We start from the raw sequence: 13125 nt of genomic DNA, 5'->3' as shown, positions 1-13125 counted from the left end.
CCATTGCTGGTACATGGACGCTCCTCTTTCTCCTTCTGGAGGTCACATGCTGCCAAACTTCTTCACCATCCTTCTGTCCCTGCTGCGCCTGCTCTGAATCTTCAGAACATTGTGGCCGTAGAAGCATCTCCTGACATCTGTCCAGGAAATCTTCATTTTCCCTTATGCAACGCAGAGTCGATACTCGTTTCTCCAGACCTCGAACCTTCTCTTCCAATATGGAGACCAGCTTGCACTTTGTACAGACAAAGTTGCTTCTGTCCTGTGGAAGAAAGATAAACATGGCACAACCTGTGCAGGTTACAACAGCTGATCGCTCACCTTCCATATCACCTTCCCCTTAAGAGCTTCCTCAGCTGTTGCAGGAACTACTGAGAGAAACCTGCAAATGAAAGCCTCAGTGAGCTCTCCCCAGGCAAACTCCCCCTGTTAGCCTCTGCTGTTCGCCGCTCAGCTGGTTCGCTGCTGACTGCCCTTATATACCAGTCAGACCCACTCAAGGCCCACCTGGAACAAAGCACTCCCAATTCACACTTTTCAAACAAACAAGCAAGCAATCAAGCACACTGTCAAACTGACAAACTGTCCCAGCAACAGACACTCAGATACTCACCAACACAGCCCCCCTAATGCAGCACTTAGCGTACCTCCTCTCGGACAGATCCCAGGCAAACTCCCCCTGTTAGCCTCTGCTGTTCGCCGCCTTTGCATATGTATCGTTTGCATATGATACAAAGATCATATGACTGGTAAACAATGAAGAGGACAGGTCACTGATTCAGAGTGATCTGAATTGCTTGGTAAACTGGCCTCAAGCAAAAAAATATGCATTTTAATGGTAAATGTAAATACATACATTTAAGAACAAAGAAGGTAGGCCATACTGACAGAATGGGGAACTGTATCCTGGGAAGCAGTGACTCTGAAAAAGATTTGGGGGTTATAGTGGATAATCAGCTAACCATGTGCTCCCAGTGTGATGCTGTGGCCAAAAGGGCTAGATCCTTGAATGCATAAACAGGGTACTATCAAGTAGTAGTAGAGAGGTTACTTTACTTCTGTATTTGGCACTAGTGCAAACACTACTGAAATACTGTGTCCGGTTCTGGTGCCAACAATTCAAGAAGGATATGGAAGAATTGGAGAGAGTTCAGAGAAGAGCTTTGAGAATGATTAAAGGGATTAGAAAATATGTCTTACAGGGATAGATGCAAGGAACTCAATCTATTTAGCTTAACAAAGCGAAGGTTTAGGGGTGACTTAATTACAGTCTGTAAGTACCTACATGGGGAACAAATTGTTGTTAGTGCGCTCTTCAGTCTACCAGAGAAAGGTACAACAGAATCCAATGGCTGGAAGTTGAAGCTAGACAAATTCAGACTGGAAATAAGGTGTAAATGTTTAGTAGTCAAAGTAATTAATCATTGGAACAATTTACCAAGGGTTGTGGTGGATTCCCCATCACTGACAATTTTAAAATCAGGATTGTATGGTTTTTAAAAAATATTTGCTCGAGGAATTACTTTCGGAAGGTTCTATGGCCTATGCTGTACAGAAGGTCAGACTAGATGATCACACAGATCCATTGCCATGCCAGCCATACTGGGTCAGACCAATGGTCCATCTAGCCCAGTATTTTGTCTTCCAACAGTGGCCAATGCCAGATGCCCCAGAGGGAATGAACAGAGCAGGAATCATCAAGTGATCCATTCCCTGTCGCCCATTCCCAGGCTCTGGCAAAATCAGATTTTTTAAAAGGACCATCCCATTATTGAATCAGGCAGAGGAAAGTGATTATTGCAACAGAGCCAGCTGGGTATAATGGGACTCATTCATGTTCCAATTCAATCCAGGGAATGGGTGCCAGAAAAAGAAAACCCAACATGCACTAGTTGACACTTGGTGATTCATCAAGGTCTCAGAGCAGTGTCCTCTCCATGGACAACAGATTTATTCAGTCATGACAGTCAACATATCAGATTGTGTTTTTCTAAATAAGCTACATGATATCCATGATCAGCTGTACCCCAGAGAGATAACTTTCTCCTGTCCCAGACAAAGCAAAGTTTCCCGTCTCTATGTGTAGTGAGAGACAGAAATTCAAATGAGCAGCCTGGAGCTTGCACCCACAAGTATTTTGATGCATGTTAATCTGTTTGGCAGGCTAGTGACTGACCTTGCAGATATCAGGATGTGGAATCCAAGAAAACAAACTATTTCTCATAAAGGTGGCCAGGATCTCTAGTGTATGCCCTCCCGCCAAGTCCACTGCTCTCTAGGACCATATAAAAGCTAGGAAGATGAGAGCAGCAGTGATAAAGTTTATGCCTTTCTGATGAAAAGGACTATGGCTCTAAGGACTAATTAATCTTTCACTGGACCTCCCAATGCTTCTGCCTCATAGAGGCCTACTGTTAATAGGACTAAGCAAGTTCCAAAAACAAATATTTGGATGAGGTGATTAACATATGCAAGGACTTTGGAAAGAAGTCAACAATCCGAACTTATTCTACTAGCTGATTCAAACTACTACATTAAAGCATATGAAACAGTCTAAGATCCTCTTGGAGGAACTTGAATGTATGTGTATGAGTGTCCAAGTATAGTCTCAGAAAAGCAGACTTTGACTCCCTCAGGGAACTGATGGGCAGGATCCCCTGGGAGAATAACATGAGGGGGAAAGGAGTCCAGGAGAGCTGGCTGTATTTTCAAGAATCCTTATTTAGGTTGCAGGAACAAACCATCCCGATGTGTAGAAAGAATAGTAAATATGGCAGGCGACCAGCTTGGCTTAACAGTGAAATCCTTGCTGATCTTAAACACAAAAAAAGAAGCTTACAGGAAGTGGAAGATTGGACAAATGACCAGGGAGGAGTATAAAAATATTGCTCAGGCATGCAGGAGTGAAATCAGGAAGGCCAAATCACACTTGAGTTGCAGCTAGCAAGAGATGTTAAGAGTAACAAGAAGGGTTTCTTCAGGTATGTTAGCAACAAGAAGAAAGTCAAGGAAAGTGTGGGCCCCTTACTGAATGAGGGAGGCAACCTAGTGACAGAGGATGTGGAAAAAGCTCATGTACTCAATGCGTTTTTTTGCCTCTGTCTTCCCGAACAAGGTCAGCTTCCAGAATACTGCACTGGGCAGCACAGCATGGGGAGGAGGTGACCAGCCCTCTGTGGAGAAAGAAGTGGTTCGGGACTATTTAGAAAAGCTGGACGAGCACAAATCCACGGGGCCAGATGCACTGCATCCGAGGGTGATAAAGGAGTTGGCGGATGTGACTGCAGAGCCATTGGCCATTAGCTTTGAAAACTCATGGTGATCAGGGGAGGTTCCAGATGACTGCAAAAAGGCTAATGTAGTGCCCATCTTTAAAAAAGGGAAGGAGGAGGATCTGGGGAACTACAGGCCAGTCAGCCTCACCTCAGTCACTGGAAAAATCATGGAGCAGGTCTTCAAGGAATCAATTCTGAAGCACTTAGAGGAGAAGAAAGTGATCAGAAACAGTCAGCATGGATTCACCAAGGTCAACTCATGCCTGACTAACCTAATTGCCTTCTATGACGAGATAACTGGCTCTGTGGATGAGGGGAAAGCAGTGGACGTGTTATTCTTTTACTTTAGCAAAGCTTTTGATATGGTCTCCCACAGTATTCTTGCCAGCAAGTTAAAGAAGTATGGGCTGGATGAATGGACTATAAGGTGGATAGAAAGCTGGCTAGATCATCGGGCTCAATGGGTAGTGATCAATGGCTCCATGTCTAGTTGGTAGCCGGTATCAAGTGGAGTGCCCCAAGGGTTGGTCCTGGTGCCGGTTTTGTTCAATATCTTCATTAATGATCTGGAGGATGGCATGGACTGCACCCTCAGCAAGATTGAAGATGACACTAAACTGGGAAGAGTGGTAGATACGCTGGAGGGTAGGGATAGGATACAGAGGGACCTAGACAAATTAGAGGATTGGACCAAAAGAAACCTGATGAGGTTCAACAAGGACAAGTGCAGAGTCCTGCACTTGGGACGGAAGAATCCCATGCACTGCTACAGACTAGGGACCGAATGGCTAGGCAGCAGTTCTGCAGAAAATGACCTAGGGGTTACAGTGGACAAGAAGCTGGATATGAGTCAACAGTGTGCCCTTGTTGCCAAGAAGGCTAACGGCATTTTGGGCTGTATAAGTAGGGGCATTGCCAGCATATCGAGGGACGTGTTCATTCCCCTCTATTTGACATTGGTGAGGCCTCATCTGGAGTACTGTGTCCAGTTTTGGGCCCCACACTACAAGAAGGATGTGAAAAAATTGGAAGGAGTCCATCGGAGGGTAACAAAAATGATTAGGGGGCTGGAGCACATGACTTATGAGGAGAGGCTGAGGGAACTGGGATTGTTTAGTCTGCAGAAGAGAAGAATGAGGGGGGATTTGATAGATGCTTTCAACTACCTGAAAGGAGGTTCGAAAGAGGATGGATCTAGACTGTTCTCAGTGGTAGCAGATGAGGGAACAAGGAGTAATGGTCTCAAGTTGCAGTGGGGGAGGTTTAGGTTGGATATTAGGAAAAACTTTTTCACTAGGAGGGTGGTGAAGCACTGGAATGGGAGGTGGTGGAATCTCCTTCCTTATAGGTTTTTAAGGTCAGGCTTGACAAAGCCCTGGCTGGGATGATTTAGTTGGGGATTGGTCCTGCTTTGAGCAAGGGGTTGGACTAGATGACCTCCTGAGGTCCCTTCCAACCCTGATATTCTATGGTTTTATGATTCTCTGTATTACCTCAGCATGTTCTGGAAACAGTTTTCTAAAAATCCTGACATTGTATGTTTTCTTAGGGTGACAGCATTGATTCCACCCCCACAAGGTAGAAACATTACTGCAGTTGGACCCCTTCCTCGAACTTCCCATACATTAAAGTATTCTGCCTAATAGGTCCTGTTTCTAAACAGGTAAAATTTTGAAGTTGGGAGCTTTCTCTGATCACACCCACTATTATACCTTTAATGCAGACAAGTAGTCCTCACAATTAAAAACAGCATTCATTACCAAAGTAAGGTCAGTTATTTGTCTCTGAGAAATAGTCTTCCTTCTGCCAAGCAACAGACCCTGGTCTTTCAGAACACTGACAATCTCATGGGTAGGGAAGACAGGTCTCCTGTAACAAGATCTGGTGAACTTAAGCACTGATGGCTATGTCAGTGCCTACCAGATTCCAGATGTTGGGCATCTAATCTTCAACCAGTGCCATTTTCCAGCAGAAATCTTCTGTATGACAGTATCCTAGTAAGGCACAATGAAGTTATATAATTCACTTTGGTTTTGGATGATTGTAGCTAAATATTAGTCCTGCTTCCACCCTGAAGGCACATGTCTCGGAAATGGCATGGCAATGGATCTGTGGTTACTAGCATGATGAGGAATAGGAGTATTTATTGAAACTTAACAGAAAATGTCCTTTCTTTGAATAATAAGATCCACAGGTCCAGCCTAGCCTTCAAACAAAGTATCATCTGCTGTTGAGTAGAAATGGAGACTGATATCTAATGATTCACCCTTCTTTTGTTTAGAGGAAACTGTCCCTAAGCTCTACAGTAAAAGGAACCAGTTATAGTTTTTTTTGCAAAGTCTAGTGAACATAATCTCTGATTTTCAAAAGTATTATCCTAGTAGTGGAAATTGTCTCAACTGTGGTATGAACTTTGGGGGTGGGGGCAGGGCTGACCCCTGGTGCTAGTGACAGACCTCTGATTCTGCCTCCAAGCTGCAAGCTTGCTAAAGTACCTATTGTAATCAAACTATGGACCTTGTTACTCAAAGAAAAAAAAAACCCACATAAACTTAAATAAATTTTCCTTCTATGAGCCAGTATAAAAATAATCCTCAAGTAGGAGTATATTATCATATATTCCTAAATATTCTAAGACCTGTAAAATTCATGTCTCCTGAAAGAAATATCAGGAAGATTGCAAAACAAAGGTTTGAGTTCTTTAGTAGATTGTCTACATGTCTGTATAGTGTAACAATTGTTGCAAATAATAGCAAACACCTGAGCGTGTAAAGGTGTGATTATATTACTATGATTAATAATATCATATTACTATCTTTTGTTATCTGCTTCTTAAATTTTTCCACAACAGAAACTCTTATCCAGATCAACAAAAGATTAATTTATATTTTGTAAAAATTTCACCATCATAGGCGATACATATAAACTTTATTTTAGGTTAGATTCTGGGAGGACTTTTCTTTGGGGGTGAGTGTTGAGGTAAAAAGTATTGATCCTTTAACACCTGGCCTGTAAAATGTGTACCTAGTTGGTCTGCTAGAGGTGTCCCAGCGCAATAAGCAAAGAAAATTAACGTCAGTCACTTTGTTTTTCTTTGTTTATTTCTCCAAGGGTACATCTACACTTCAAAGACTAGCCTGGTCCTTCCCAAACTGGTAGCCAGGGCACCCTTGGGGTGCCATGAAAGTTTCATAGGGGAAACTATGAGTGTTTTGGGGGGGAAATAATCAATTTGCCTGTTTTTGTTTTTTCTAATTAGGAGACTGTTAAACTAGGCGTAAATCACCTGTGTCTTATCTGTGGATCTGTCTTATGCTGTGACTGCTGCCAGGGCTCGGAGCCTTTCTATGCCTTCTGCTCCTGCAGGTGGCCTCCTGCTGTAGCAGAGGGCACAGAGGCAGTGTGGGCAGCAGCCGCACCAGTGCTAGCAGAAAAGGGATGATGGGATGAGACAGAGGTGTCATCTTTAAAATGGAATACGCTTTACTGAGTGCTAAGCAGAAAAGGTGACAATCGATGACAGTTACGTTATGTTTGGATTTTCATGGCTCAGGATTACTGCGAAAAGTCCACAGCCACACTGTCATTTGTTTTTCAGTGTTAGTAAATGAAAGTCTGAGGCCATGGAAACTACGTAGACACTTAGAAATCAAATCCCTGGAATTTGTAAATGAGAGCTGTAACTTTTCTCTGAGGAAATATTCAAGATCCTTGATAAATTCATGGTGGATGAAGATTTTAACTAGGCTATGTGTGTGAGGCTGTGCAACAATGGAGCAGCAACCACAACTGGAAAGAACAGTGGGGCTGCAGCACAAGAAAGTAATTTTATAAAATCCCTGGCAGTAAACATATGCTGCTTTAGTATGCTGTGCAAAGCAGTGGGGTCTGCCCACACTCAGCTTCTGTTTCACAGTGAAGTCAGATGGTTGTCACCTGGGAAAGTGTTAAAATGTGTATTTGAATTGCGTGACAGAATCAGAAAAATCTCCTCCTTGGAAAAACTGATCTTGTGGATCCCATGTGTAATGTGTCCTTGACTACAATAACATACCTGGTGGACATATTTGGCAAAATGAATGCACTGAAACTAACACTTCAAGGTAGGAATACAAATATACTAGTTAAGAAAGAGACAACTGGTGGAACTGATGAAATAGCTTTGTCATTGGAGTTGCCACATTGAAATGAGAGTTACTGAGATGCCTACAGGGCAATCCAGCCAATGCAGGTAACAATAGCAGTGAATTTAGCACAGTGCAGGCTTCAGAATAGGATAGCAAGCTGAGCATGCATCCAGTGTCTGTACTTGGCTGTACTCAAACTGAAGCCCATGCTGCACTGACTTCACTGTTATTGTTTCCTGTGTGAGTTGGATTCAACCTAGCTATCCCTAAGGAGGCTAGTCCATGCAGTGTAGATGAACCCTTAGACATGTCTAACAGACTAGAGCTGGTTGGAGAGATAAGGTAGGTGAGGTAATATATTTGATTGGACCAACTTCTGTTGGTGAAAGAGACAAGGTTTCAAGCTTCCACAGAGCTCTTCTTCAGGTTGGAAATTTTCCAACAAAATGCCTGTTTGTCAAACCTCAGATGTGTCATGGAATATCTCCATTGACAGATTTTCAGTGGATCAAAGGTGGAGCTATGATCAAACCCTGCCTGTCAGCTTGCTGGGTTGCTAAGGAATCTGGGTCTTCCAGGACGTATGGCTCCAGGGCAGACAGCCATGTCAGGATGTCAAGGCTCCATGCCATGAGCCTGAAAGTCCTGGGTGCCCTGGCTCTGCAACAGGGAGCCTGGAGGTTTTGGAATGAGTTCCCAGGGTCTGCAGCTCCAGGGCAGTGCTGCCATATGGACTGCCTTGGGCCAGAGACACCCCTCCAGGGCTTCTAGATTCCCACTAGCTGACCGAAGTGTCAGGAAGCCCTGGGTCCCCAAACAAGGGAAATCTGCATGATAAGGCTGCTCCAGAGCCACAGACTCTGGGATCCACAGCAGCTTCCAAATGCTAATAGCAGTGATGAAGCCAACAAGAACGTTAATTTCAATTAGCAGCTGTCAGGGTTGGGGCGCAAATTTTGTTTCATAAACACCTTATGTTGGTGTTGCTAAAATGAAATTCTGGGAGTGTAAGAGGGTCTGGACTCACCCCTGCGGCGCCTCCTGCTGGTCGTCCAGGGAATTAGCTCACCAGCCTCTGGAGCACCCTCTGCAGGCCGGTGATCCGCCTGTCTTCTTCTGGGCTCCCGTGTCCCTCCCAGGACCCTGGTGCCCCTTGCTCTGGGTGCTGCCTCCTGGCAATACCCACACACACTAGGTCTCCCCTCCCAGGGGAACCCCCACCCACTAACCCCACCTCACCTCAGGATAAGGCCACTGCCAGTCACCAACTAGCCCCCACACCCTGGGGCAGACTGCAGTATAGGCCACTCATCATCAGCAAGGTTGGGTTTGGACCTGCTGCCTTGGCCTAGTCCTGGGCTGCCCTCTGCAACCCCCAGTACCCCTTAGCCTATTACCAGGCCGCAGCCTGGGGCTATCCAGGCTGGAGCTCCCCAGCCCTGCTCCACTACAGGTACCCTGTCTAGCTCCCTGCAGCCAGGCCCTTCTCTCTCTGAAGGCAGAGAGAGACTCTTGAGCTTTTGGCTCCCAGCCTCTTTATACAGGCCATCTGGGCTCTGATTAGGGTGTGGCCCAGCTGCAGCCACTTCCCCCAATCAGCCAGGGTTTTACCTTGCCCAGCCCTCTGCAGGGCTTTTCCAACCCCTCAGGGCAGGAGCAGGTATCCACCCCGCTACAGGGGGGTATTTCTGGTTCTTGGAAAAGTTTAAATAAAATAAGCATGATTTTGTTCTGATTTGGAACAAAACCAAATTTCATAAAATGAGAAATTTCCTGCAAACTGGAAATCCCATGGTTTGGCCAGTTCTATAGTAGACCACCCATGCACTATGTCTATCATATTATTTATCTTTAACCCTCTTAAAAAGCAGTTATAGTACTCTGAGAAGAATAAAAATATCTGGAGCTTACTGATGCCAAAATAAGAAAAGAACAAGGAACAGTTTTATATACTGAAACAAATTCCCTACAGCAGAAAAATTCACAATATAGCTCAAATTCTGCAATGAATTCCTCACAATTGGGGCCAAAGTAATTTCTGACTAGGGTGACCAGATACACCTCTACCTCGATAGAACGTGACCCGATATAATACAAATTCGGATATAACGCGGTAAAGCAGTGCTCTGGGAGGTGGGGCTGCGCACTCCGGTGGATCAAAGCAAGTTCGATATAAAAAACCAAGTTCGGTTTCACCTATAACGCGGTAAGCTTTTTTGCTCCCGAGGACAGCGTTATATCGAGGTAGAGGTGTAGCAAGTATGAAAAATCTGGACACTTTTTTTCGGAGGGTGGGGGGTACAGTTGCAAATATAAGACAAAGCCCCTAATATCGGGAGGTCCCAATAATATCGGGACATCTGGTCACCCTATTTCTGGTTCTCACAGTTCTGATATGACAGTAGATCGGAGAGGTATAGAATGAATGAGAATGGAGGAGGATGAATGACCATAAAGTGATCATAGCATTTCAATAATCAGTGGAGCTCAAAGCTTCCCACAGGTTATAGGCACCGGGTAATGAGGTTATTCAGAGGTTAGTCTCCAGAAACATCAATAACAGTTTTGATTAAGAGAGATTTTTGGTTCCTATTCATTTCTTTTGCTAAGGAAAATCCTTGCAAAAAAGGTATCTCATCAGATTGTATATTGAGTTCTTTAACCAATCAAGTCTCACATTCATAGATCCATGGATTCTAAAGCCACAAGGAACCAATATGATCATCGTCTGACCTCCTGTATCACACAAGCCATAGAAGTTCCCCAAAATTATTTGTACAGCATATCTTTTAGAAAAACATTCAATCTTGATTTAAAAATTGTCAGTGATGGAGTATCCACTGCAACCTTTGATAAATTGTTCCATTATTTACTTACTCTCACCATTAAAAATGTGTGCCTTATTTCCAGTCTACATTTGTCTAGCTTCAACTTCCAACCAGTGGATCACGTTGTATATTTCTCTGCTAGATTGCAGACCATTATTAAATATTTGTTCCCCATGTAGGTATTTATAGACCAGGGATAGGCAACCTATGCCACACGTGCCAAAGGCGGCACGCGAGCTGATTTTCAGTGGCACTCACACTGCCTGGGTCCTGGCCACCGGTCCGGGGGGCTCTGCATTTTAATTTAATTTTAAATGAAGCTTCTTAAACATTTTAAAAACTTTATATACAACAATCGTTTAGTTATCTATTATAGACTTATAGAAAGAGACCTTCTAAAAACATTAAAATGTATTACTGGCACGCGAAACCTTAAATTAGAGTGAATAAATGAAGACTCGGCACACCAGTTCTGAAAGGTTGCCGACCTCTGTTATGGACTGTAATCAAGTCACACATTAACCTTCTCTTTGTTAAGCTAAATAGATTAAGGTTCTTGAGTCTATCCCTATAAGGCATGTTTTCTAATCCTTTAATCATCCTCATAGCTCTTCTCTGAACCCTCTTAAATTTATCAACATCCTTGAATTTCGGACCCCAGAACTGGACAGAGTATTCCAGCAGCGATTGCACCAATGCCAAATATAGAGGTAAAATAACCTCTCTATCTCTACTTGAGATTCCCCTGTTTATGCATCCAAGGTTTGCATTAGCCCTTTTGGCCACAGAGAGTTCATGCAATTTTTTTTCTGATTCACTGCTTCCCAGAATAGGGTCCCCCATCATGTAACAATGGCCTACATTCTTTGTTCCTAGATGTATTACATTTAGCCATATTAAAAATCATATTGTTTACTTGGGCCCAGCCTATGAAGTGATCCAGATTGCTCTGTATCAGGGTATGTCAACATAGTGCATGGAATCGAGCCTCCCAGCCTGGGTCAACAGACCAAGGGCACGTCTTCACTACCCGCCGATCCGGGGATCGATTTATCGCGTCTAGTGTAGATAAAATCGATCCCCAATCGCTCTGCCGTCGACTCCGGAACTCCACCGCAGCGAGAGGCGGAAGCGGAGTCGACGGGGGAGCGGCAGCAGTCGACTCGCCGCCGTCCTCACAGCCAGGTAAGTCGACCTAAAATCTTAGGTCGACACCCCCCCTCCCCGTAGTGTAGACCTAGTCTCAGGCTCATGGGGCTCACGCTACCACACTAAAAATATCTCTGCAGGCAATGCTTTGAAGTTGCATCTTGGGCTGAAGCTTGGGATCTGAAGCCCCTCCCCCTTCTCTAGGTTTTAGAGCCTGAGCTCTAGCCCAAGCTGCAGCATTTACACAACTATTTTTAGTGTGGTAGTGCAAGCACGACTCTGTCAATTCAGAGTGGGAGGCTTGCTGCCGCGGGCTGTATTATCAGTGACCTATCCTCTTCATTATTTACATGGGGCGGCAAAGGCTCCATTTCCCATTCTGTAGTGAGAGGAATGATTTTTTTTTAGTCTTTTGCCAGTGCTCAAACAACTAACATTTTTATTTAATTTTCCCGTCTAAAATATTATTATTGGATTTAGTTTGTTAAATCCTTAGGTTATGGGAGTAACAGGACCAATTTTATGAGGCGAATTGTGATTTACTGAAGTGTGTTACACTGTAGGATGTCTTTTTAGGATGTGTTCTGTCAGCTAAACAAGTCATTTCATTATAAAGATACTGTTTTATATTGAATTAGAAAATGTACTCTGTTAATACAATCCCTTTTTCCAAACCTCGAAGAGCTGAAAAAGAGTGGGGTGATGGAATCAGGGGATTATCTTTGAATGCAGCTCGCTACGCTTTACTTCGGGTTGAACATGGTCCTCCTCACACGAAAAACTGGAGGTAAGAATCCATGAAGTTCCCCTACTTTAAATATAAATAATTTTAGAAGTAGGAATATTGCTGATGATGAAACACTGTATAGATTTCAGTAATCTTAAAACTAGAGTAGGATTCATAGAGAGATATTATGTTTATAAAACAACTAAATTAATAGCCAAAGTTTACTGAAACTAGAATTGGAGTTTGCACGTTGCAGTGTGTAACAGGCCATGCTCCATTCCCGCCCTCTTATGCCTAGAAATGTATGACTCTCCAGTGAGTGGCACCTTCACATTATTTTATTTATATTCCTGCCACCAACCCCAATACAATCTTGTGCAGCCAAATACGTAAAGTAGTTTCTTGCCTGTCCCTCAGGGCCAGAGAGGAACAGCGATATCTCTCCCTTGGGATCTCGGAGCATACTGTGCTCAACTAATCAAATTCTTTCTCTCACTTTCTTCCTGTGTCTTCTTTTATAGCCTCATCTGACAGCTAAGTGGTTCATCAGCCCCCCCGCATTAGCTGCAGATTCCCCAATCAGTCTTCTCCAGGGGAACTAATTGGTGCTTAAGTGATCACAGGGCTGGGTACTTGTTAGCCTCCTGTATTCTGTCACACAGTTATTTATAGTAATTTATTAATTTATTTTACTTAATAAAGTTTCAACTAAATCCAAGTTGATTATAAGTGGCTCCTCTACACTTATTTAACATGAGGTTTTATTTTTCTTAATGTTAATGGCCATTTCTAAAATCCATGTTTTATTATTTTTATTATATGGCACTTCTTGATAATTAGACTTTGGAAATGCCAAGTGGGATAAAAGGCCTGATTATTTCACATTAATTGGACAGTTTTTAATGTTAGAATATTAACCTTCTGAGTGCAATATTCCTGGGAACTTCCTGATATGTTCTGATGTTGTACTGGTGTAATTGAAGGTAGAATTTGATCCTGCCATTAGAATTTAATTAACA

General features: G+C 43.4%; 1 protein-coding gene across 2 annotated transcripts in view; it reads left to right on the top strand.

The window, feature by feature from the left end:
* Positions 1-13125, top strand: part of SLC12A7 (solute carrier family 12 member 7) — a 372763-nt gene that overhangs the window by 282317 nt on the left and 77321 nt on the right. For both annotated transcript variants that reach the window (XM_065400169.1, XM_065400170.1), the window contains one exon: positions 12062-12166. In XM_065400169.1, the coding sequence (XP_065256241.1) occupies positions 12062-12166 (105 nt within the window). The remainder of the gene's footprint in view (positions 1-12061; positions 12167-13125) is intronic.

The sequence above is a fragment of the Emys orbicularis genome, chromosome 2 (genome assembly GCF_028017835.1).
Source record: "Emys orbicularis isolate rEmyOrb1 chromosome 2, rEmyOrb1.hap1, whole genome shotgun sequence".
Classification (NCBI taxonomy): Eukaryota; Metazoa; Chordata; order Testudines; family Emydidae; genus Emys; species Emys orbicularis.
Note: the sequence above shows the minus strand (reverse complement) of the source record. Positions and strands in the feature narration are given on the sequence as shown.